At 40.1% G+C, this 27,216-nt stretch overlaps 2 protein-coding genes across 2 annotated transcripts; both read left to right on the forward strand.

Annotated features, from left to right (window-relative positions):
- The first annotated feature begins 16 nt into the window (after positions 1-16).
- On the forward strand, positions 17-655 carry LOC146632575 (hydroxyacyl-thioester dehydratase type 2, mitochondrial-like). Its single transcript, XM_085354496.1, has one exon. It carries the CDS (start codon positions 17-19, stop codon positions 491-493), a length of 477 nt encoding a protein of 158 aa, XP_085210622.1. The 3' UTR covers positions 494-655.
- A 1,276-nt stretch (positions 656-1,931) lies between these two features.
- On the forward strand, positions 1,932-26,143 carry pxk (PX domain containing serine/threonine kinase). Its single transcript, XM_085353389.1, has 18 exons — positions 1,932-2,137; positions 6,253-6,303; positions 7,601-7,648; positions 8,845-9,031; positions 10,455-10,532; positions 11,327-11,400; positions 12,170-12,244; positions 12,524-12,628; positions 13,388-13,489; positions 13,595-13,756; positions 13,980-14,097; positions 14,216-14,294; positions 15,447-15,495; positions 15,589-15,666; positions 17,027-17,113; positions 17,267-17,330; positions 17,562-17,621; positions 22,283-26,143. Exons 1-18 carry the CDS (start codon positions 2,036-2,038, stop codon positions 22,486-22,488), a joined length of 1,725 nt encoding a protein of 574 aa, XP_085209515.1. The 5' UTR covers positions 1,932-2,035; the 3' UTR covers positions 22,489-26,143.
- The last annotated feature ends 1,073 nt before the right edge of the window (positions 26,144-27,216 follow it).

The raw sequence follows: 27,216 nt of genomic DNA on the forward strand, positions 1-27,216 counted from the left end.
CTTTCTTTTTTTCGCAATGAGTTTCCTGTGGAGGCGAGTCTTTAACAAACCGCTGTCTTCCATCGCAGCGGCTCCTCACCTCAGCCGGTCACTCCACATTGGCCAGCGAGCTTCCCTCACCAAAGCGTTCTCTTCCCGTGACGTGGAGGCGTTCGCTGAGCTGACAGGTGACACCAACCCCCTCCACCTGGATCCGGCGTACGCCAGCACCACTTCGTTTGAGACACCTATCGTGCACGGCGTCCTCATCAACGGCCTGATCTCGGCCGTGCTCGGCACCAGGATGCCGGGTCGAGGCTGCATCTTCTTGTACCAGGAGATCCGCTTCCCGGCACCACTCTACGTTGGAGAGGAGGTGCTGGCCGAAGCCGAAGTCCGCAAGATTAAGATGTCATTCGCCTTCATTGCTGTAACGTGCTCTGTTAAGGATAAAGTGGTGATGGAGGGTGAGGTGATGGTGATGTTGCCTGAGGAGCAGCAGCAGAAGGAGTGAGAGGAGGTGGTGGTCACCCCTCACTGTCTCCTCAAAATAGTATTTTGTACACGAGGGACTTTATTATTGTTTGTTGCTCAAAGCAAGAAAAACGTGTTTATAGGCAGAGCATCTAATATTTGTTTCCAGCTCTGCTTTGTTTATTGTTTTGAAATCTTTTGTGTGGAGATAAAATAATAAATGTCTTTGAATTTTTCAAACCTGCTTGTGTTGTTATACCCACCTGTTCACTCACATCACACACACAACTTTCTTTCCTTCCACCATACTGTGATCCTTCTATTTTTCTTTTTACTGACTCATTTCCTTCAGCTGATTATAAGGGTGAGTTTTTTTTTATTATGTTTACTTAACATAATGACATGTTAATATTTCCATGTTTCATGATTAATCATGTGAAACAACACTTTTTGAGCACTGCAAAGTGAAGCTGGAGAACTGTTCAGTCAGGTGAACCTTATGCGGCCACTTCATTAGGTATACCCTGTTAGCATTGAGAACTGAAGCCTAGAAGAGTCATTGACATGGTCAACAACAACACTCGGCTGGACTGAAATGATGCTCTGTGCTAAATCTGGCCATTCTCCTCTGACTTCAACTAGACATTTTCACCCACTGAGACGCTGCTTGGATGGTTGTACAGAAAGGTCCAAGCAGATCACCAGTTTGTGAGAACACCAGCCTGTCTGGCACTAACAACCATGCCACCTTCAGTCACTTAAATCTTCAACTCATTCTGAGGCTCAGTTTGAACTTCAGCTGGTTGTCTTGTCAATGTCTACATGCCTACCTGGCTTATTAGATAATTATATTAACAACCAGTTGAACGTGTACCTAAAAACTGGCTAGTGAGTGTACACTGGCAGAGCACTGTTTAAAGCATTTCTAAACTAAACTCTAATCAAGTGGTCATAGTTAAATCTGATTAAATAATTTTTCAAAGGCACAAATCTTTTTTTTGTACGTGTCTGACTTCATTTCTTTCATTTATGGTTTAGTTTAAATATTGTTTATTTCACACAGATGGCTGTAGATTTTTATTTTATTTCCATTACTTTATTTATTTGATTTATCTCTATCCTTCAACCTGATATTCATTGTTTATTTTTTGACATTTTAGACTAATTTAAAGGCAAATTAAAAAAAAATTTGGTTGAATGAATGTGTATATGACTAATAACAAATAAAAATGCTTAAAGAAGAAATGAAAGAAAAAACAAACATAATTGTTTAGATAAATTTTGACCAAAATTTTGTTAGTAATTCTAAGTACACAAAATAACAACTATCATTTGGAAATAGTTTGAGAAACCATTCTCCTCCAAACCAGCAGATGGCGACAAAGCTTCTTTACGGGGTTTCTCGATATCCAATTAAAACGGGGAATCTGCGTGACGTTTGCTCCGAGCTGCGCTTCCTGGTTACGGCATATCCAAGCTAGGCTATCAACTCGCTGGTTGTCTTCTCTCGGGTTTCCGCAGTTCGTCTTCCCCGCGTTGACAGACTGACATCAGATAGGACTTCCACCGCTAACCCTCCAGGATGTCTTTCCTGGAGAAGCCGGCCCCCGGCAGCCTGCTACTAGACGATACAGTGCCCCTGACGGCGATGATCGAAGCCAGCCAGAATCTGCAGTCCCACACGGTAAGTGTTAACCGAAAATCCCCGCCGGTTCACCGCTGACAGCCCGCGGCTTCAACCGTAAAATCGTTGTTAATGTTTCCTCAGCATGACTCACTCATTGGTGCTGCTGTGGCGAAAAATATTAGTTTTCGGGATTTTTTTTCTTACAAGGAGGCGTTTTTAAGTCGATGGCTATGTGGCTAGTTCAATTATCGGACACGCTGGACAAGACTAGTTTCGTTTTAGTGTAGTTTCCCAGACTGTTGCTGTCACTGATTTTCGGTAAGCTTTTCTGCTGATTACAGTGGAGCACTGACACTGGTTTCCCCGCAAGGATCGCTTTCAGAGTCCCCGTTTTTCATTATATACCAAAGTCCTTTAAAATATTTTGCGTTTTTAGATTATTGTTGAAACAGCAACACTCGTTGGCTGATGGTTTGTTTTTGTTTTTTGTTCTTAATGGGCTAATTTAATTTTTGGCATGCAGTCACTCTGAGAAAACAACTCAACTATATTCTGTAGTTATTTTCTTCAGCTGCATATTTTTTAGTGCTGAAAAACAAAAATGTGATTTTTGACAAGTTAACTAGAGCAGATCAAAGTGAGCGTTGGTAAGCTGATAAAATGTGTGATTATTATTAAGCAACTGCTGAAATCCACAGAAACTGTAAAATCGGATTTTTCATTGGAGTTCGGGGCGGTGTCTGATGGCGTTAAAGGCCAAAGATTTAGAGGCAAAAAGCAATGCCCATGTTACGTTATAGCAAAATGTGCAGCGTTACAATGAGAAGCGTTGGTGAATAAAGTAAACTTGGTGTCGTTGAACTGTCGCGGTTGTCCGATAATGGGTGCATGGCAGCCTGTTTGTTGTTGACAGTCCGGCTGCGATCAGCTGAGCTAGCCAGTTAGCTTAGCACGCTAATGTCAGCACTGTAAAACAGAATCATGTCTTCCACTGAAGGCACTAATACAGCTGGATGTGAGTATTAATCATTAACGTCCTGTTTCCACGTATTTATTTATATCTGTTAATCCACGGGGCTATTGTTTTCCCTCATTCTTCAGCCCACAGTGAGAATAAACAAAAATAAGCAGCTCTCTGTGCGTTTAAAGCTATGTTTTGCTCTTTGTGTGATGCCAGAACTGTCACAAGACCTTTCCAGAGTTTCCCAACATGTAAGCAGCTCCAGAATTAATGCAGCTCTGAGAGGACAGGCCTCTGGTTACTGCACTGTGCTCAGGCAGTAAAGTACTGCTAGTCATTCTGCTCTATCACCAATTACAAACAGCTGACTACACAGAAACAAACACTGATGGGCTTGAGTCTCTCACGGGGTTTCGTTTACAGTGATGTTTCCAACACTGCATTACAGGAGTGCATGCAATGGGAAGAAGCCATTAGATGCAGGGTTCTGTTTTAATTTAATTATTTAAATCATGTTTATGATGCACATCATAAAGTGTCAGTGTGCACTATGGAGGTTTATGGTCTCATTTGGCAGGTGTTACAGCACCTGACACAATCCAGTCAGTGCAACTGTTGTTGTTTTTTACATCTGCTGTTATAGACTCACTCTCTCCACCTCCATTCACTACTCTGAGTGTAATTCATTAGGGCAAAAAAGAGACAAATCACCTCATAAACAAAGTTTTCACTCTTCTGTGGATATGTGAATAATTTGATTATGGTGAGCTCTTCTGGCAGGTAATGTGCAGGTGAAATTCTAATGTGGTAACAACCTTACCATAATTCGAAGATTTGGGGAATTTAAAGACTTGCTGTAAAATTTCATAACAGCTGGATAAAATTCTGGGGTGATTAGGCATTATTGGTCTGCGAATACAACAGGCGCAGTGTTGTGTTAACTCCCTTAAAAGGAGTGTATTCATTTTATTGTTATTTTTGGCCATTAGATTAACAAAAATCTAATGGCTAAAAATGCTCATCTGTCATCCCTCTGGATGTCCTCTTTCACTGCATCCACGAATATTCTCCGTGCTCTTCTTTTACTTCAACCTGAGCTGCCCCTCTGGCAGTACCTATTTCTGTCCTTTTTTCTACTCCTGTCCATCCTTGTTCCTCTGTCCCTCTCATTGAAAATCTGAGCATCTTAAACTTTGGTTCCGAAAGCTCTACTTCCTCTCTTTTTCTCAGTGGCTTCATCTCCAAACCACACATCATAGGAGATCTTAAAACCGTCCCTTTCTCTCTTGCTGCTGTCTTTTTGTCACAAATTACCCTTGACACTTATCTTCACCAACTCCACCCTGCTTGCACTCTCTGCTTCACCTGTTGTGTGGATGATAGTAAACTCATCCACCTTCTACTGGCTTTCATTCCTCTTCTCTTTAATGCATACCTCCACCTCTCCAGACTCTCTTTCACCTGCTCCCCCCTCTCACTATAGATCACAGTGTCATCTGCAAACATCATAGCCCGAATAAATCAAGTCAAGGTCGCTACAATGGTTCAGTGCACAAATTATAATTCAGTGCAGCTGTTGAATAATGAGAAATGTCAGTTTTCTTTTAGGGTATTTCCTCCTTTCATCATCTTACTTCTGCTAATGCAAATGACATGTGTTTGTTTGTTCTTCAACAGTGATCTGAAAACTTACTTTCGTCTTATTTTCGCTTTGGACGAAGATTTGTGATATAATTCAACATCACCTTGTTTTGTTATCCAATATGAGCAACAAAAACGAAAGTGAACGGAAACAGTAAAAAAGTAAAAGTTCAGCCTTTTGAAACGTATCCATGTAATATCTCAGAAAACTAGTATAAACACAATATTTGCTAGGCAAGAACAGGAAGTTCACATTCATCCTGACTGGTTTCTAAGATATACACATTTGGAAGCTGTACACGTCACTGAATATAAAACATTTTATAAAGACATCGACTAAGAAAACACATTTGGTTTTGTAGCAGTTGTGTATAAAAGTCATCGGTCTGGCCACCTCAGTGGACCTCATGTGAGTGACTTTACTTTATGAAACGAAAGGTTTTAAGAAAAGATAAAAAGACAGCAGTTCAAAAGGTGAAAGAGGAGCTGAGTTTAGTGGCCTGAAGCTACAAAATGTATTAACAAACATCAGCTGGGCGGCGGTGATTTTAGGCCTTTAGCTGTTTATGAAGCTGCTCGGCTCACATGATTGATTGCACGATTACAGCAGAAATCTGAACCTCTGAAAGCTTGAAATAGACGGTGAGTGGACTGAGAGGATTAAAGAGGGGAAAATGCAGGGTTTACACGCTCGGTCCTGTTTTCATATTCGCGTCCATCGTTTCTGACGGTCGAGAAAATATTTTGCTCAGCAGCTTCATTGCAAAGATCTGTGACAAGGATGGCATGCGCAGGCAGATCCTCTGATGTGGATCATTTATGTGGAAATGAAACAGAAAGGGGATTCACCCAACATGTGTGAACTCCTTTAACGGTGCCTTTCCCACACAGCTGGCCTCGCTGCAAGAGTTGTTTGTTTTGTTGTTCAATTTGTAGTTCAATTTTGTTTTCTTTAAGTGTTTTTATTAATTTTTATTTACTGTTTACTACATTTGTGCAAGTGAGTGGATTTTAGTAACAGTTTTGATCGTTAAAACATGAAACCTCATTAAAATCATTATCCTGCTTCCAATTTGGCTTTGGTGGAAACTTTTGTTTTTCACATTCACTCTTCACCAGGCCATCCATCTATACTATCCTAACCAATCCCCTCCCTTCCTTCCTTCTTTCCTTCCTTCCAACCAACCTTCACCTTTCCATGCACATCCATCTTTCTTTCCTTATTTTTCCCTTCCTGCCTTCCTCTCTTCCATCTATCCTTCTTTCTTTCAATTGTTATTTGTTTTCCATCCATCCACCTCCCTGCCTTGCTTCTTTCTTTTCCTTCCTTCCTTCCTTCCCTCCCCTTTTCCATCTTTCATTCCTTTCTTCCTCCATCTATCATCTATCCATTAATTTTGAATTCTTGCATCCTTCTTTCTTGCTTGCTTTCTTCTTTTTAGTGACTCTAAAAGGTTAAATTTAATCCAAGTGAAACCTTATTCTCAGCTCGGCTTTTTGTTTTAAATTACACAATTACACTATATAATAAAACAATGGTTCTATTTTCTATTTTTTCTCTGTCTCTCAGGAGTACATCATCCGAGTCCAGAGGGGTGTGTCTTTAGACAACAGCTGGCAGGTAAATCTTCTAATAACAACCTCAAATTGGTCACCTGGAGAATCAGTGGCCCAACATCCACAGTAGGCACATACTGTACTACAGCTGCCCTCACAAACGTGTAGATTGCGTTTGCTGTTTCATCCTGGCTTTTATTTGTTTCTGTGCATTTTTTTTCTCTCTGTTTGCTGATGCATCTGTTTTAGTCTTTAGCAGAAAATTGAAGTAAAACAAATGTGATTTAGAACAGAAGTAATTGTTGCTATACTCCCCTGCCTGTGTGCTGTCTCCTGATAAACATAAAACATATCAGCACAGTAATGCTGTGAGGAACCTCAAGTCATCTTGGGCCGGATATTTACTTTAACCCATGCCTTAAACAAACTTGTAGGACTGCTGTGTCATGTGTACAAAATTGAAAAAAAAAAAAGAAAAACATCCCGTCTCAGAGTGACAAAGAAAACCTCATTTTGCATACGTTTGTTAACTCTAGGCTGAATTGCAGTAATTTTTTATTATCGTGTTCCTTTAAAATCTTCCTGGAAAGCCTCCAGCTGATCCAGAGACTATAAAGAGAGAGCATATTTCTCCCACACTGGCTTCTCTTCTTTGGCTCCCTGTTAAATCTAGATATGAATTTAAAATCCTTCTCACATACGAAGTGTTGACTAATCAGATCCTATATCTCTTAAAGACCTCAAAGTATCTTATTATCCCAGGAGAGCATTTGCATTTGCTCTCAGACTTCTGGTTTGCTTGTGGTTCCTAGAGTATTTAAAAGTAGAATGGGAGGCAGAGCCTTCAGCTAGTAAGGCCCCCTTTCTTTGGAACCTGCTCCTAGTTTTGATTCTTTCTTACTTTCCTTCTGAAAAAGCTGATAGTTTGGCTGGATCAGGTGACCTTGGAGCATCCTTTAGGTACGCTGCTATAGGCTCAGACTGCTGGGGGAACTTCATGTGATGCACCGAACACCTCTTTATACTCCTGATTTGGTTCTTTCTGTGCTACTCTTCTGTCTTCTCTTTCCTGCCCAACTGGATCTACTGAAGCTCTCTTCCTGTTAAAAAGGGAGTTCTAAAAACATCCTTTGTGTATCATTAGTTCAGTTTTCTTTTTATGATTTTAATTCAGAGCTTGCTGGAAATATCCACCCAAAATGTTTTTAGTGTTAAGCTATGCAACTTGGAGGAACTTTAAAGAAGGCAGGATACATATGCTCACCTCACATTTTGCCTTCAAAGTCAACGTTTAAAGAATCTTAATGACCTGTAACGCTGCAGTCCTGACAGGTGTGTGTGTGTGTGTGTGTTTGTTGCAGGTGATTCGACGTTACAGTGACTTTGACGTTCTTAACAACAGCCTGATGGTGAGTTCCAGTCATGAACTGCATGACAGCGAATGAAGTATCACTGTGTTTCAGAGACTGACTCGGTATGTAGATCGTTTCATTGACGTTTGAGCAGTTTGAACATTGAATTCGTTATGCTGCTCGCATGAACGTCATGGAAACGACACACTTGGAGACATCACATAGCTCACAGTAGTCAGCTGTGGAAATGAGCAGCAGTAATATGTGAGAGACTACAAGTGCCTTTAGACACTCATACAGCCACTAAAACAGTGTTGCCCAATCTTCTTCCTGTATGTGAAAGCTCAGAGACGGTTGGTTACGTCCGGTTCAAAACTCTGTTTACATTTTCCTGAAGGCTCGGCTGGTGGTATAAGAGGCCGGCAGTCATCTCTGCACTGATTCATTGTTATTAATGTGCAGCTGAAGTCTTAATTTTAGAAAGTATACAGAGACAAAATGCTACAGGTCTGCAGTCCACAACTACACACAGGGAGGAAATAAAAGCAATGGACAATAGTGGAAGTGCAAACACATACAGTAAGTGGGTTTTATGGATGTAAAATTTACGTTAAATGTTTCTGTAATCTAGTGTTCCTCCATTTTCAGAGAAAGTAGAACAATGCTTAAATCCGGGAAACCACAGTGTGCTCAGTCTGCAAAGCTTCTGCTGATCAGATTATGTTGTGGTTGCTTTTTTGGCTCTGCATATTTCTATGTTGCAATATACAGTGATGCAATACATATAAGAACATGAGCAGCAAATATTGGCATATAGAGGAAGTTTGCATTTCAAAGCTTTCTACCTGACAGGAACATAGACTGAGGAAAAGATCATTTCTATCTAATAATAACACTAAACACTTTATCAGTCAGTTATCATGTCTTCCTGAATGTAACAGTCAGTGGAGCTGGGTTGTATCTGACTGCTAAAGATATGATTGTTACTTGTCTCAGAGTAAAAACATATAATTCCTGGATAACAGGAAGTTAAACGTTTTTCTGCTGAGGCTCTGCATGCTCGTTTCCTCTCCATCGGTCTCACTCTGACCTTGACATCCCATCAGCCCCCAGTCTTCAGTCAGCATGCAGAAGAACTGTGGAAAACACAGTGACTGTGATTTTCTTTCATGTAGTGTTCCAATATACAGAAAAAACATCTGTTTAAGCCTGTTGATAAAAATATGAATCCTTTTCTCTGTCCTCCTCTTCAGGTGTGCGGCATCACCCTCCCTCTCCCTCCTAAGAAGCTCATTGGAAACATGGACCGGGAGTTCATTGCAGAAAGGCAGAGAGGACTGCAAACTTATCTGGACACAATTACCCAGCATCCTCTGCTTTGCAGCTCCCTCCCAGTCAAGAAGTTTCTGGACCCCAACAACTACTCTGCCAACTACACAGGTTTGCTTGCTCTCCGTTTACTGGATTTCACACACGTCCGTAAGCTTGGCGATTCAGTGGATGTTTGGGACACATTCCTAAATGATCCTGTTAGCCCCCTCCTCTCGAATAAAACGTGAAACGGTTTCAGCTGATTTGATGCCAGAAGATGATTCATGTTTAGCTGTAGACAGAAAACAGCTCGCAAAAGCTCTTTGGCCACCAACAACAAACATGCTACATAGCCTTTATCTCACCTGTTTGATGGTGTTTAGCTGCATATGGTCCCATTAGGACCCAGGGTTAAGCAACAGAACAAACAGAAAATAGGACAGTATATAAAAAAAATGACTATTTTATTATTTTGTTTTCATATGCAGGAATGAACTACAAAAGTAATGTTGGTTTCTAAAATGTGACTGATGGGACTTAAAGGTGCAATCATGTCGGTTTGGTTTGGAGATGCATGAAAGGGTCTTGTGACAGATACATTTTTGTAGTTTTTAACATATTCTGACTTTGGTGCGACAGAGTGACTCAAAAGAGACGAAATATGAGACATGTTGTTGTTGTTTTTTTTTTGTTTTTTTTTAACTTTAGTCATCATGCGGTTAATGTGATAAGATCAGCAACACACAGTGAGTGAAGCAACATCCGTTACTTTACAATACAGCCGTTCATGATTCATAACGATTGGTTATTTATTGCATATGAAACAATTTTCTGTCATTGTTGATTTCTTTTGAAGATTCAGAAATCATCAGATTCTCTGAGTTCTCCCGCCCAGCGACCACCAGAAAAGCCAGAAACACAAAAACGATAAACCCAAGATGATGTAACGCGTCAGTATCAGCTTAGGGGTCATGCACGTAAAAAACAAATACAAATAATAAAACACATTTAAAGCTTTATGAGCTCCAGTGGGCAGGGTTCATATCAGATTTGTCTTAGTTGTGAGAGCTGTCGTGTCATCTGCTCATCATTCCCACTTCCTGATATACCAGGAAGCAGATGACATTAAACGGACTGTTAGGAGCAACTGTCATGTACAGTATTTGGGCAGCTGTGTCGATGTGGCTGGTGTTTTCACAGTGTGTGTATGATCACTACAGTATGAGGTTCTGGAAACACTGCAGCAGGAACTAAACACTGAATGGCACATCTAGATTGCAATGCTGCAAGATGCAGAACTTTACACAGCTGTAGTTGACATCAAAATTATATATGAGTTCAGAAGTAAAAGGAAGCAAATTTGTCATGGGTCTCTTCCCAGTTTATTTTCTGACTCCTCATATGAAGATTTGTTTGTTTTGGTATATTTCCCACAACGGCTGTAGTCTGAGAACTCATACTTGCAGCTGCCGTGAGCCCATACTCAGAGAGAATGTAATTTAAGGAGACTTTAGTTTCATTAAAGTGTACTGTGTGGCTCTCTTTCTCTCAGAAATTGCCCTGCAGCAGGTCTCCATGTTCTTCAGGTCAGACCCAAAGTGGGAGGTCCTGGAGCCTCTCAGAGACATGGGTAAGTTTAAGTCACATGACATGTTAAAAAGAAATCGGACTGATTCAGTTATAAAACATTAGTGAACAGAGTGCTGTGACTGCAGTTTTTAGAGCGTTGTTTTCCTTTCTAATTAAGATGATCATGGAGGGGTTGGTGGTGTTTGTTCAGACCTTCCATCCAGCTGCTGACATCTGTTATTGTCAATTTATGTTAATCCTCCTACACTTTTTCTTTTAGATTAAAATGCAGTGACTATGGGTTTGTGTCAGCCATTATTTGAATAAATTGAAGTCATTAATTTAATTTATTTTTTGATAAATGGGGAGTAAGCTCAGTGTAATTGAGGACTGACATGTTTCTTTTGTATTTTTTTTTCTTGTTTTGTTTTTCTGTATTTTCACCTGTTTTATTCATTTTTGATTGTACAGCACTACGGTGCACCCTTGTTGTTTTTTAAATTGACTTGATCGCTTTAGCCTTTACAGCTGCAAATGTAATTATGAGAAAATGCTAACTGCTAAGAAGCTGGAGGAATTTTAGGGGGTGGCACAGAAGCTAAAAGCGTTGTTCTGCTAACGGTGACCGGCCAAACCAGTCAGTTAAGACTGAAGCAACAAAATCTGTGCAGCCTATGAGAGCGTAAAGCTGGATATGAATTCAGTGTTTTATTCGTGAGAGGAAGCCCGTGAAGGTGCCTGCAGTATATTAGACTAAATGTTTGACTCTTATTGGCTGAGTTACAGTTAAACTGAGGCGCTGTTTTCTGTTTGTGGTTTTTTTTTTTGTTTTGTTTTTTTTTTTTTTTTCTCCAGGCTGGAGGATCAGAAAGAAATATTTTTTAGTCAAAAACAAAGAGCAGACCAAAGAGAGGTACCTGCTGAGCTGGGTGAGTAAAACAGAAAGAATTCCTGTGACAATGAAAAATGATGAGTTAAAAAATATTGATTAAATATAAATGGTGGCTAAATATCATCTTTTGCCAAAAGCCTCTTCACTGCAGACAACTTGAAAGGCTTTGGAGCTCTTGCGGGCTCTTGTTTGATGAGTTATATTGTAGAAGCACTTATCATAAATATTTATTTTAATGGTTAACTGCATGTAAAGCTGCATGTATAGAATTGCCAATCAAATCATATGAAAACTGGTTTAAAAGTTTGCTAACTTTACCATAAATTACATTTTAAAAGCTTTTTGGAGAGATGAAGATTGTCACATCTCTCTGTGTTTGTAAGTCTGCTAAGGTGACTTTGCAGCTCTTGACTTCTGGAAACTCTGATTTATGACTCGTGAGTTAAATCCTTCATATTTCAGTGTCTCAGCCTCCAAACTGATGGCAAGAATGTCAGAAATGCATTATTCAAATAATCTACATTAGATAGCACATGCTGTAATCACCAAAATATTTTGTTTTATAAGATACTGGCAGAGTTCAGAAGACAGTGCACAGAAACAGTTTTCAAGAGTTTAGCAAAAATATGTGGAAACAAGAAAAACTTTGCTCTTTTACATAAGACTTTTTTGGTAAAAATGTGACTATTAAGTGACATTTCTTCCCTCAAAAGCTCAGAAGACATCAAATGATTCAATAAAATTAGGTGATGTTATAGTATCACCCAGCAGGGTGGGGTAACACATGTTTTTGTGTGTGTGTGTAGGTGGACCTGGGTCCTGATAAGTTCCTGTCAGACAAAGACCTGCAGTCAGCCATAAAGCTGTTGACCAGCCTGTCTGTACGTACGCACCACATATTTGTCCAAGAATTAGACAAAGCAATCTGTGACATCAGAGCTAGCTAGTGACGTGATCATGTACCTTAATTTGTTAGATCAATTTAGAAACTGTTCATTCTGATGAATTGTCAACTGACAATCCAGCTAAAGCTAGCCAGCTTTGCACATAAATGGCAAAGTTGACTTCACTATAAATGGTATAACAGACAAACACCTGATCAGAGTTGCATATGTTTCCATTTATAGCCTGTAAGTGATTAGACTCCTCTTCCTCGACAGATCCCATATCTCTGTCCACTGTTGTTCTCTAGCACCAGTGAGTCTTCAGCGCTGCTCATCCGGCCGTTCAGTGAGAAGGGCTCTCTGAGAGACCACATCTGTAAGGTAAACAGTCTGTGTGCTCCAGTCAAACTTTCAGATAGTCAAACAGCATCTGAACCAAAGAGAGGCGCCCTGAAATTTCAGCCTAATTTCATGAGTCACAGTTGATGGAACCACTTATTTCTATATGCACATGGTTTATAGTTTTTTTGCACTATTCATATTTTCCCAGTAAGTCAAACTACAATGTGTAAAACCAACAAAAGACAAAGCACTGCTAGCAGTTATTAAATATTAACAATTATTAACCATAATCCCTCTACCAAAGTCAAAAAATGCAGTTTTGTCAGATTCTGCCTGCATTAAAATTGTGCCGGGAATAACACCTGACTTGCCTCCGCCCTACTCAAGACAACTCCTGTCAGTTGTGCTTAAAGTAGCGTTGGGTCTACTTTTTGCAGAAGCTGTGTCAAGCTCCATGCAACAGGTGAGGGAGGCAGGAAGTCAGATGTAGGAACGACATGGAGAAACTGATTTAAACACCCTGAGTAGACTAAACACTCCTAAATGTCTCCCTGTGTGATATGAAGCCATAGCTGAGCAGCATCAGTTGTTAAATTTAAAATAAAACATCGCTGGTGTGCTTTTTACAGAATAGCATTCATCATATTGGAACACATGGGTTGCATTATGGGACTTTTATTGCATGAGGAAGGATTCCTGTATGCGTTGCATTGGTGTGTTTCCTTAAAATAGGCTTGATCAAGCTGTGTTTGTCAAGTTGGTCAAAAGTAGTTCAAACAAAAATCTTCCTTTGTCCAGGTGAAGCCCAGGGAGAGTTACCTGAAGAAGTACTGCAATCCAAAGAAGAGTCAGGGCCTCGAGCTCCCACACATAAAGCTGTACGGCCGACAGATTTTGGAGGTACAGACACACATATACACACAGAGTCACATATACACACACATATGTATGCACACATACATATATATACATACACTGTGTGACTATCTCTGTGTTTATATCCAGGGACTAAAGCTCCTCCATGACGCTGGTATATTTTTTGGTCACCTGCACACGTCTAACGTTCTTGTCGATGACGGCGTGTGTCGACTGATGGACGTGGAGAACGGCATGCTGGGAGTTCCCTCTGCACTGCGACCTGCCTTCACCCAGTTCAGAAAAATTAACGTATGTGCGCACACTGACTCAGTTTGGATTAGCCTGATTAGTTGAGGCTAAAATAAGACCTAAACCTAAACACAGAGATTCTTTTTATCATTGATGTAGTTAGTGTGACCTCTGAAATGATTTATTAAGAACTGAGAGACTAAATAAACCAAGTGTGCCAGATGATCCACAAACTGTTGTTTGAAGGTTTGAGAGACAGAAACTGTTTGTGTGTTTACGGCAGACCACAGAGAGCATTGATGTCTTCTGCTTTGGACATTTACTGTACGAGATGACGTACGGCCGACCGCCAGACAGCGTGCCCATCGAGCAGTACCCCCCTGCCCCCTCCACAGCTGTGGGTCTGTAAATACACACACACACACACACGCATCCTGTATTTTAATATGTAGAGACCGAATGTCTAAATGGAGCAATTGCAGTTTTATTGTTGCTGATCTTTGATGGTTTATTTTTCAGGGTCTGTGCTGCAGTCCATTCTGTCCACAGAAGCCTGTAAAAGTGGGATGCCAACAGTGTCGGCACTCATGCAGACGCCGTGAGTTCACCTCTTTTTATTTTTTAAAGTAAAACACAGCTTGAAAGCCCTCGGGGAGTCTTTGTTATCCCACAAGTGCACATAGGAGCTTTTTTATTTATTTTTTAAAGTTATGTCTACACAAACCCAAAAAAGGACTGTAAATGCATGTTCTCTCCATCATAGCTGCAGAAATCTGCCAAATGTAAAGATTCACATAAATCAGCAGTTTGTCTGCGGACAGATGACCTTGTTTCAGTTTCTGTAAAATGAGGTTGTCTTACAGTCTTGTTTCCCCACCATCAGCCCAGAGAACCAGGGCCTTCCTTCATCTGGCTTCTTGTCTCTGACTTGTTGACATTGTTAAACTTGTCAAGGGCCAAAGCTGGTATAGTTCTCAGGGTCCTCAAAAGCATGCAAGCCTGCCCTCTTTGGCACTGTGACATTTGCACATGAGTGGGAGAGGACTTTCCAGCTAAATTACTCCTAATTCAGTTACGCTTTTTCTGTGTGAAACAAACCTACAGTGGAGAGGATGAAAAGAACACTTTATAAGGCTCTTATACAGATTGTGTGATACATGGCTTTTAATGCCTTTTATTTATTTATTTTTAGATAATGAGGTAAGCATATGTTCAAATAATCCCTGTGAGACAAAGGTTCAGATGTCAGGCTGCTATAAACACTCAGTTTAAGACTGTTTTTACCTTGACTGCCTGAAGGACTGATGAGCTCATGTAATGGCCACTGTCTGTTTGTCCCGCTTACAACATTTGGATGAGATTAATTTGTGCTGACTGTTTCACCCTCTTTTACTTCTCAGTAGATTTTAATATCATTAGTTTTTGCAATACAGCCAACTAGTGACAACAAAGTGTTGTGCTGTGTTTTTGTACTTCACACATTACAATAGCCTTTGAATAGTCAGGGATTGTGAACTGGGTGAGCTACTGCATCACTGACATTCCGGTTCTGCTCCTGGCTCTGTATGATGTCAGTGAGAGGAGGACATCCTCATGTGGCTGCATCGGGTACACAGCTTTGTCTGTGAGAGCTAAAGCCTCAGCCACTGCCTGTTCAATTTTGTGTTTATGAGCGGCAGACAGTCACATAGAAGCTGAATAAAGAGAAGTGTAAGGTTTATTTTTCTGAGCCAAAGTTTTTGTTTTCCAGGCTTTTCAGCGATGTCCAGCTTCAACGTTCAGAAAAGCTCCAGATTAAGGTGAGAGGTTTAGTTTGACGTTATTGCCGTGAGTTTGTTCAACAACAAAGATGAAGAATAAAAACAAATAATATCTTAAATATCCTCCTCCAGGTCCCCGGCAGGCTGAAGGAAGCACTGAAAGCAGCAAAGGAGAGCCTGGAGAAAAGGCTGCTAGAGGAGCAGAGACTGGTGGGTCAACATTCTTCTGTCCTCCCACAGTACTTGAGCAATAATTTTTCTGCATTGCTGTTTGTTTCTTTTTCTTTCTTTTTTTTTACTTTTGCGGTTTAGCTCAGGCTTAATGCTCCACAGATCACTGTATTTCCCATAATCCTTGATAATGTAGGTAGAATATTTCCAAGTCTGTCCACTCTGTCGGTAAACACAAAAAGAGGAAGTTTTAAGCTTAAGACAGCAACTTTGTAGAAACTTGCCTTGATTTGATTAACACAGACGGTTACGGGAACAAAGACTCTGTATTTTCCCCCACTTGCATTAAAAGCACACAGGAAAGTATGACCAGTATGAGTAAGAGGAAAGATTTAAGAGAGACCTGAAAAAGTGTGAATCTGTTCTTGATCAGTTTGGTCACAGTCATCCAGGCTGGATTTCACCAGAGGAGAAGAACATGGGGTAAAAAGCTGTGTGAGCAGCATTGTTAGTAAAGTTCAGCTAGTAGGCTGACATGTTGTGACATGAATCATACACCTGGTGTCTCTTAAATCACTGTAAACATTTTGGACTTTCTGTGTGAAACAAATAAGGTGAAATCAGTTTATGGCTATAGACTGTATATTAAAGATGGATGCGGCTTACAGATCAGAATCAGAATCAGAATCAGAATACTTTATTGATCCCTGGGGGAAATTATTTTTTGTTACAGTGCTCCATTTTAAACCAACATTAAGACAAGACAGACAATACGCTAACTAAGAATAGTACAATATATACATATATATACATACATACATACATAAGTCACTTATAAATAAATATTTGGAAAAGAAACATGTGTAGTTGTAGCAGCAAACAGTGTGTTAAGTGGATGCGTTGTACAGGGAGATGGCCACAGGCAGGAATGATTTCCTGTGTCGTTCAGTGGTGCTTTTCGGTAATCTCAGTCTCTCACTGAACGAGCTCCTGTGACTGACCAACATGCTTTAATGTCTCAAACCTGCACTATTTCTAACAGCCAGCAGGGGGGGATCTTTTTTTTTCCTGATGAGTTTATAGAGTCGCTAGCTTCAAGTCTAAATGAACACAAGTTGATGTTCAAATGCTTGAGGCTTCTAAGGTTTTGCCAGTGGATGATGTAATGTTGGCTATGTCCATCTATTATATACAGTCAAGACTCAAAACTCTCGGGTGACCCAGAAAAACAAATTTATTCTGGTGTTATTTGCTTAATTTGTTCAAGAATATTCAGCGTCAGAAATACAGGATACACAGATCTACGAGCACGTCTAAGTGCAGTGTTACAGGGTGGCCAGTTTTTATGAGAAATTTCCTGATGTTGAAAATAACTTTCTGTATGACTGTCTGATTGCAGCTGCACCAACACAGGAGGTTGACCAGAGCTCAGTCTCATCACTGCTCAGAGGAGGAGAAGAAGAAGAGAAAGATCCTGGCGAGGAAGGTCAGCACGCACGAGCAGCTCTAATTAAAGTTTAACACCTCCTCTGTGATGAAAACGGGTTGTTGTTTTCTGTCTGAAGTGAAATACATTTGATATACACAGCCTACAGATCGTTCCAGAATTAAACACACAGCTATGTTTTTATCTTTGCAGAAGTCCAGACATTCAGCTTATGAAAATGAAGAAGATGTCTCGGTCCGAAATAACAATAACTCTGGTAGGTCGCTGCTGTTAGAGGCATTTCTTGGCACACGAGCGCCGCCGCCATCTGTCAATGAGATCAGGAATTTAGGACAGAGTATGTGAGGCTGGCTGTGATGGCACATGCAGCTTTCATCTGTTACTGTTAAAGAGACCATCTAACCTCTAACATGCCAGGAGATGTTAAAGTTTAAGGGTCACTCTCAAGTTAAAGATGATTAAAGGGGTTTCTTTGTCCCGTCTTCAGGTTCTGGAGCTAGTTCCCCGCCCACATGCCCCTCCTCCCCCACTCCCCCATCAACCACAGGTACGTCGGTCAGACTGTCTTTACAGCTGTCACTTTAACTGCCTGCTTTTCTCCCGCCTGTCTCTTTGTTTTGGACATTGTCAGACAGACTGTGTCGGGCCCCCCTGTGACGAGAACCTGCCAGGGCTGTGCTGTGACTCACATCAATAACAGTTTTCATCTGAAATTTGCGTGTTTGATTATAAAGACTAATCATTAACTTGAAATGTCTGTCTCTGTCTCTTCACCTCTTCTCTCATCGTGTGGTTTTCAGGCAGGTATCTGTCTCTGCAGTAGTAGTACATCTTATTGACTTTGTTTTGTCTCTAGGTAGGTGAATGCAGGGTGGGAAACCTGGATGTTTCATTTCATATTTTAAACTTTAAATCTGCCAAAATTTTGTATTTTTCTTACTGTTTAAAAAAAGAAAAATCTACGTGCTGTGTGTCGGTCCATCCCCAGTGGTATGAAACATTGATGTAGCCACAGTTTCATGTTCTGAAAACTGAACCACAAGCTTCTGGGATGGTCTGTTTCACACAAACGGCACCAGCAACACACACAATGAAGAGGGTTAGTTTATAATGACTTGAAATAAGTTCAGCAGAAGCTGATCTGCTATAACTTCCTGTGTCAGAGCACCTGTCAGTCAACACAGCCACGCCTAAAACTCTGTTATCAAGGTGGTTAAGCTTTTCATCCATCCATTCTCTTGCGCTTTTTGTTTTAGTATTTTACTGTAGTTTTAATACTTCAGCCTCGTTTGAAAGAAAATGGGATGGACAGGCAGACAAAAGAAAACCATAATACCTTCAAACACTTTGAGGAAGTTTCTTTAATTTTGGTACAAACCATAGACTGTATTCAGAAGATGGACATAGCCTTTGGTATTCTCCATTTCTAAACTTGGCACACAGATTGTGCTTTTTTTTATTTTTTGTACTTAATACCAAAGCGCTGGTGCTTTATGCCATCTAGATTTCTCTGCAATATATTTAATCTAAACTTGGTTCAAGACATACATCTGTAAACTGTACATCATATAGAGCAGCAAGAAAAATATAAAATGTCACCAACTTACAAAACCTGCTGACACAAAGTCAACACCAGCTTCCTTCCCTACTGTTAGTGTCTCCTCTCTGCTTTCCTCTCCCTTCTCCTCGTCCTGGTGATACTGTGTAAATGCTGATTGGTCCACTGAACAGATAACTGTCATCTCCTTCTCTCTCTCCTTCCTGTGCTGTCTCCACTGTAGAGCATGCTCCATTCTGACCGTGTCTTTGGGTAAAGTAAAAGATTCTGATGTCAATGATGATGAAGGTCTCCAGTGGTTTTTTTTTTTTTTTTTTTTTTTTTTTAAAGCTGTTGTATACCCCAGTTCCTCGTTATAAGACCTGGTCACATTTATGAAGGCCGCTAATGAAGGAAAGAGATTGATTTAAACTGTTTGGTCTATTTGTAATCAGACTTTTATACTCATGTCCATTAATCCTTTATCTTTTTTTTTTTTTTACGCTGTCAAATAGTCTTTGATTCAGAAACATCAGCAGCGTTTGATCATTTCAAACCAAACTGCCAAACTGAGTTTATGTAATCACTGTGTCTTATTGGCTAATCTCGCTCTCATAGGTTTGAGTCCTGAAATGAAAAATGAAAGAACTTGTTAATGGGGGTGTACGCACATCTTTAAAAAAAAAAAACTCACAATCTGCAATGATTTCCAAACATCACAGGCGGTCAAACTCCTTCTTGACTTAGACCGGCTGTTTTCATTGGAGATTGTGATTGGTCAGCTTTGCCTGGTCAGTCTGTTAGAGCACGTCTGTCTGTCTGTTTGTTTTGTCTGATGGTTATTTGGTTAGGGTGAGGTGACACTTTTTTTTTCTTTTTTCCATCATCATCATTCCAACACTTTGTGAGGTGGTATTAGTTGAATTTTCTCTGTGCCATTAGCTGTGAAATGTCTTTTCATTTTACCCCCATAGCTTTTCCTCCCTGCCTTACACAGCTCTTCTGCAGATCACAAAAAACTCATTTTATTTAAGGTTTTTCTGTATCTTTTGTTTTTATTTTTTATTTTTATTACATATTCAGATAATTCTTCGTCCACAGCAATCTTAAAGAAACTAACTTTTGGATTAAATGGGTGTTTTTAATATGCATATATAACTGGCCAAAACCTCTTTCTTTAGGCCCAGCAATAAAAACATCTCATCAGTTTTATTTAAACCAAGTAAATAACTGTTCAGAGGGGCTTGAGGTTTCTCCAAACCACAGATGGTCTGAAAGGTCAAGTCAGTGCTGAAGACCCTTAAACCTGTCAAGGCCAGCAGGCGGCGATTTGTGTGGTTGCAAAGAAAAAGGGCAGCTGTATGGATGTATACGGGGAAAATGGCTCTTTCCTGAGGAGTTAATGGGTTCAATTGGTAGTCTCGGGTCATGCTGAATAAAACATGAAGTCCATTTTGTAAATTGTGATGATCATAATAGTCAGAAAGAACCATCATCTTCCTTTACTTGTCACCTCTGGCTTCTAAACACCAAAATGAATGAGAATCAGCTCAAGCCTTCGTAACCAGACTAAAACAATGGGTGCCACTGTGGCAGCATGGTTTTAATTATTAATTTTTTAAATTTTTTTTAGTATTATTATTGTTGTTGTTGTTTTGTTTTTTTTAATTTATTTTTTTATAATACTGTTTATTGTACAAACTTGTTGTCAGTTGGTCAGACGCAGTCTGTAGGAGGTGGCATTGTCAGTGATGACAGGTGTCATTGAAACTGATGTAAACTGTATGATTTTGTGATCAATTTTAAAAAACAAACAACTTAACTTTAAACATTCCAGCTCATTACAGTAGCAAACCTTTACAAAACCTAATAACTGAAACAATGTGACACTTAAATCGGGTGCACAACATGTGGTCACAGATTTCAGTTCAAATTTGTCGATTTAACCGTGAAATGTGGTCTCACTGAGAGTGTAGCTGTGGACGTTAACAGAAGAGTCATCTGAATATTACATGAAAAATCCCTGAAGGTCACTGTGGTTGCCAAACGTAATGAAAGTGATCTTGTCACACAGCTATCCTGGAGAAAAATCAGTCGCCACAAAAGGTTCTGCACTCGCTAAATTATTACAGTTGGATTTTTATGTTTAAAAAATCATCAATCATCCCCAAACACCCTGAGTGCACAGAACGGTTTCTCCAGGTCGGCTGCCATCTGTCAGACTGATGGATGTCCTTTCATTATGTCACGGATTATTCACTGTGGAGTTGGCGAACTCCAGTCGCGGCTATTGGCCTCCGCTTTACCCACATGTTAACGCTTCCCAGCATTTTGCTTCTTTGCCTGTAATCCCTGACTTTCACGGAGCTTGGGGATGCAGAATGGCGCAGCTGTAAGAGGCGTAACGGGTTTGAGTTCAATTCACCATCAGTTCAATGTTCAGGAAACAAAGGAATATGAGGCCAAAAAGTCCCAGAATGCACTGCTGTAAGAGTCATCCAATCAGAGAGAGCTTGGAATTCTGTTGCTGTGGATGAAGTTGGAGGTTCTGGAACTTCAGCTGAACATTCTAGAACTCTGATTTCATTCTGATAGAAGCTGGTACTGAAGTTCGTGAGTGCTGCTCTAACTGGAGCCGTTTGTATAGAGAAAAGGACAAAAGAGACCTCACTAACTACATGTGTATTAATTTTAAGAACCACTAGACTGTGTTTCTCACAAGTATTTGGAGAAAACATGTCCGAGTAGTGTCAGGAATTGAGAGTTGTTCCATTGAAATTGATGATGGATTGAGTTCAGCCTGGTCATAGTGATATTTGAGATTGCTGCTTTCACAAAGATAAAGTCTCTCTGGAAACAGCGCCCATCTTTTCTTTAGACACATAAAATATCATCAAGACAATATCTAAATAAAGTACATAAAATGCATTTATGTGATAGAAGTTATGTATTAACGGGTATAAATTAGAGCTGTGAGGCATGTGTTCCATTTGTGACACATAGGTATGTATATTTTAGATTCAGTGCAGAGATTAATTCTTCCTAGTGATGTCTTTTGTAATCACACACTTAGAAAGACCTAAATTATGCTTCAAAGGTGGCAACGATTATAAAAGGTTTCCTTAAGTATCAAACTAATCCAATGATTCATGGATAAACTTTAAAGAGAAACTAATAACCAAAATGTGAACAGATACAGGCCAGTTAAGTGACCATAAATATCAAAAATCCCTTTGGTACTAAACATTTGTCCCAGTTTACAAAAAAAATAAATACATTTGTACCTCCAGATGACTCAATTGAAAATTTTCTTTTGCTTATTAGAAATTAGCAAAATGACTATAAATTATCAAATGAGTACAAAGTCGTGGATACCCAAACTTCAGTCTTACTGTGTTTCTTTGTGGAACTGGTTTACTTTCTGCCAGTGTTAAGTGTCTCCATTAAAACTGACAGTGGGCAGGTTAGTGTTCATGTGGAAATAATTAGGTGAAACATGATCATCCTTGTTTAGCGTTACAAGTTCTTTTAGATCCATAAAGTTTTCCAGGTTACTTCAGATCAGAACCAGATTCCAGAGCATCTTTGTGCAATCAGCTGCAGAGGAATATTCCCTGAAACCTTTGTTTTTCCTCTAACACTCCTCCTGTTTATGCTTGTCTCGTACCCAGGATCCCACACTGCTCCTGCCCCTCCACCTCCTCCACCGCCACCTCCTCCCCCCTTACAGGACTCATCCTCCTGTCCTCCTCCTCCTCTGTCCTCCTCTAATGGAGCGGGAGGAGGCCGTGCCGCCTTGCTGAGCTCCATCCAGACCTTCAGTAAGGGCAAACTGAAGAAAGCCGATACCATCGACCACAGCAAACCCATCGTCTGACCACGTCCACTGACACAATCTGTCCTCAATATGGCAACATGACCGACACACCAGTTCTGCACTGTGGTGAAGGCCCTCCCCCAAGATGTGAAAAAATCACTAACAAAAGATCCAAGTACAATTTTTTTTTGTTTTTATTGCTGTTTCTGCTTCCCCCCCCCCCTCCTGCTTTTTTTTTTTAACTTTTAATGTATTGCTGTGGTTGGAGAGACTCGAGGACAGGTGGGGTAAAATGGCGACCCCTGTTTGCTCTTTGAAACATGCTGGACAATCTTAGGCACCTTAAGGTTTTGTCTTTTCTGGTTACTTTGTCCTTAAAAGACAGACAACGGATAAAAACCGGGAAACTGAATCGGGTGAGCTTTTCTTCTGGCTGATCTGCGGACAGCCAGCTGGCTTAATTTTTGTTCTTTGTGCTTGTAAAAGTAGCACTTAAAAATGTGTGAGAAGAAATTGTGGAGCAACCATGGATTCCTGCCCCCTGCTCGATGGTGAAGTTGCATTTTGTGGATATAGGACTCTTAATTTCAGTACTTCGATGGTGTCAGAGTGCTTCACCAGTCCTGAGTATGGAGTAGACCAAACTTTCCTTTTAAATCATCTCTGAACAGATGATTCAGGCTGAGGCTGAGCACAGGTTGTGCTCAGCCAGTTTCCTCACAACTGAGCTGCAAAACACACCTACAGGTCGTCTCTGTCTGTAATTAACTCATCGTCATGCCGTGTATTGAATTAAAACAAAATACCAATGCAGTGCATTGTTCAAGAAAAAGTCAACTTCCTGGTTTGAGAGTTTGAAAGCAGAAAAAAAGTTTATTTGCTTCTTATTGATCTGCAGATATTTTTCAGTTGAGTATCAAACATCACATTGAAATTACAGACAGAAATGACTGGAGAGCAAAAGTGTTTGTTGCAGCACAAAACAGTGGAGGTTTAACCGGCGCTCTGCTCATTGGTCTGTTTCTCTGCATTGCATTTCCCCCAGTTGTCTCCACAGTTCTTCAGACTGTACCCTCTCTCTCACGAGCTCTTTAAGCATGAAACAATCCCAGTTTAGATTGATTCTGAACATCTTTATCTCCTTTTTTTCCCCTTCTTTTGGACCAAACTGGCGCAATATTTTGCACGAGGCAGAGCACAAAACGAAGAGCAGCTAAATGAATAGGAAGCTACAAACTACACTACGTGTGTTTTCATCCAGCTGTTTGTTTGTGCACACTTATTTGATGATGGTATGAGGGGGCAATGGGAGGTTTAGGAGAAATAACCCCCCCAGAAATAAGAGGTGGGAAAGTATAATGGAGGGAGATGTGATGTACAGTGTTTAATAAATTTATTAGACCACCTGTTATAAAAGAAAAACCATTAGATCAGAGCTATATCATTATTTATGAGGCAAACTGAATTCATCTTTTTACAGCCAAATGTGAGCCGGCACTCTGGAGTGCTGTGAGTGGAAGTCAGAAATAAATCAATCAACATTCAACCACAAGCTTTTCTGTTCAGAAATACATGTAAATGACTCTAATTTGGCATCTTAATCAAAATATATCATGCTTTAATTTTGTTCTTGTAAAACAGTAAATTTCCAAATTCATGGATAACAAAAACAAGTATTTTTTTTTTTATTATTAGAAATATTTTGATTCAAAAACTTGCACATTCTGCTACAGAAATGAATAAAAGAACAAATTTGTTAATTACCAATACTGATTACTTATGCAGCTGGGGCATAAACCTTATGCTGGGAGGTGGACTAATAAATTTAGGCGCTGTGCGTGAAGCAAGTAACATCTGTGTGAGGAAATAAGGTGTGATTGTGTGCATCCCAGCTCCTTTCACTCACAGTTGATGAAAACAGTTTCCCAGAATTCTCCTTAGCTCTGCGCTACAGTTGGATTAAAGGGAAATGAACAATAACATTAATGCTCTCACCTGGTATCCGCACAGTCTCTCATTTTAGTGCAGCATGAATTTAAAATTAGCCGCCTGCTGTTGAGGTTTATCGTACATCATTGCGTCTGTACTGCCCCGCATCAGAGCAACTTGGATGCACAGCAACGAGCAGCTCGGCTTCTGATTGTGTGCAGGGTCTTAAATTAATCTCACATCACATTTTCTCCTGACCTAAAGTAAATCCTCAATTTTTTTTTTTTTACCTAATTTTATTTTGGTCCATCAGTCTCTTCACGTCACTGACCAGAGTCCAGATCATTTCTAATCATCCTTCCATTCACAAGTAAACTACAGATAATGCGTTGACATCAACATTACAACATTACATGTACTTCTGGGAATAGTTAACCTAATGCCACAAACTATGGAAGTTTGAACCAAGGCTTTAGATATGTAACCGGTTCATTATTGACCTGAGTGTATTTGGGAAGATTATTCTTGCTCATATAACTGTTTCTTTCCAAGCATGCAGTGCTGTGTAACATTAAACACAAATAACATTCAGCACTAAAGTTTTGTGGATGAAGTGCAGCCCCATAGAGCTCAGCTCGCCTTCAGGATTAACTTCAGACCCTGATATCTGATTTTGATTCTTTAACATTTGTTTTTTCCTCTGTTTTAATGTTTGTGTCCAGACTTTTGTTTGTTTTTATTGTGCCATACCCATTTGGGTGATAGTGCCTAAAGAAATCTGAATGTTTTTTTGTTATTGTACATGACAGTATGTCACATGGATCTCATCGGTTTGTGGATGGTAGTATGCCAACGCTTCAGCATGTGGCTTAGACTGGTTAGCAATTAACAATAGTCCACGTGTCTGTATAATTATTAAGCATTACTGAGTCATGATGTTATCAGATTATTTGTTCTTTCTGACAGCAGAAAACCCAAAAATATTCAGTCTGCAGTGAAAGAAAGCATTTCAGAGCAGATAATGCTGACTCACTACTTTTCAAAATTCTTGGCCGATAAGTTCTGTGCTTTAGATCCATTTCTGTCCAATCATCATGAAGGTCATCAGCTTTTTTTAAGTCTAAGTCTGCTGATGATACAAAACAAAAAATTTTGCATATTTGATTCAAAAGAGGCAGACTGACTGGCCCTGTGCTGAGTTAAACTAACAGGGCTACAACCTGATTTCAATTTACTGGACAGATTTGTGGTAAAACCTTGTAAATCTGCAACAGAAAACACAACAGGTGAATAATTATGCCTTTAAATTACGTGCAACGTTTACAGCTGTCACCACAGGGCAGACAGGACCCACTGTGTGCGACAAACTGTGGCCACCTGTGGTGATTTATTCCTGATCACCCAACTTGTGTGCTGAAGCGTTGGTGGCTGAATCTGGAGCTCAGGTGAATCCTGTAACCTAAGGACTCTTTAAAAACCAAGTTTTTAGCCCTTCGATGACAGCTCAATGCTCAAATAATTTACTTTCATCATTCAGTGCAATCAGCCCAGTGTGAATGCTCATTATGTTTAACCAGAATGTGTCTCTGCAGCACTTTAGAGGGGTGGAAGCCCGGTCCATAGGGATGTTTGTTAATAAAAATAATCCAAGGCAGCGAATTCTCTCTAATCTCCTGAGGAGTGTATTAATGCAGCTGCAAGAGGACCCCCTCATCATCAGCAAACATGAAATGGATTTGGCATCCCTGCTGTGATAAATAATACTTGTATCAAATGAATAAACATTTGGGGGAAAAAAACAGTTTCCTGTTTATTTCCACATGTTTGTTACAGTTGTGATGAACAGTTGAAGATGGAAAAGGCATGATGTGACATCTTATATGGAAGCTTATCAACAAGTTGAAAGGTTTGCTCAGGGAGGGATTCTTACAGGAAACTAAAAGATAAGTGATGAGGTTGCAAAGGTGGAAGCATAAAGAGTAGTGATGTAGCCAGAGCTGCCTGACAAAGAAGAGTTCCCTGAACACAGAGGAAGGGTAGGTTTTATAGAGGATCAACTGAGCGCACGTGTCTCCAACTGACCTGAATGTTTGGCCCTTCCCATCTGCTTCTGTTTGGAAATAAACTGATGAGGTAGGTAAGCAGACCATAACATTGCTAAAAACCCAATATTGGCCCTGCATATAAAACGTATGAATATATAATATTTTTCTTGTTTGAGTCCAGGAAAGTAATATGACTCCCTCTTTAGTGTCCAGAGCCTTTACTCAGGGGCTCTGCCCACATCATGAAAAGTGGCAAGAGCGAGACAAGAAGAATAAAGAAGTCTTGGCAACAGGCATAGACCAACAGGCATCCATCCCTCCGTGACACTGACACAGCTACATCATCAACTGTTTTGTTATAGCTATGTTATAACTATTAACTCACCTTTTTAATTTAGCTTTTACTTAGCGTTTATTTATTTTATGCTTATTTATTCTATCCTGTTATTTTATTATTAATTTAGGCTTTACCTAATATTTATTGATTTTATTCTTATTCATTTTTTAATCTTCTTACTCTTTATATGTATATTTATATTGTATCCCGTTCTTATTTATTTTATCATTTTACCCTGTATATAGCCTATTGTGGCATATCTCCAGTGTTTCCTCGGAGGGGGCTCTCTGCACCGGGGCTGTGATCGACCGTGGCTGCTGGGTCTCTGGGGGTCCTCTCAGCCTGGCTGGGGGGCTCCTTTGCCTCCCTCCTGCTGTGTGCCCAGCCTGGAGGCTGCGGTCTGTGACCGGTAGTGATGGGTCGTTCGCGAACGAAATGGCTCTTAGAGCCGGGTCTTTGACGTGAACGACGCGAGCC

The sequence above is a fragment of the Diplotaxodon limnothrissa genome, linkage group LG5 (assembly GCF_057381915.1).
Source record: "Diplotaxodon limnothrissa isolate DT_005_m linkage group LG5, D_limnothrissa_male_GT1.1, whole genome shotgun sequence".
NCBI classification, from domain to species: Eukaryota; Metazoa; Chordata; class Actinopteri; order Cichliformes; family Cichlidae; genus Diplotaxodon; species Diplotaxodon limnothrissa.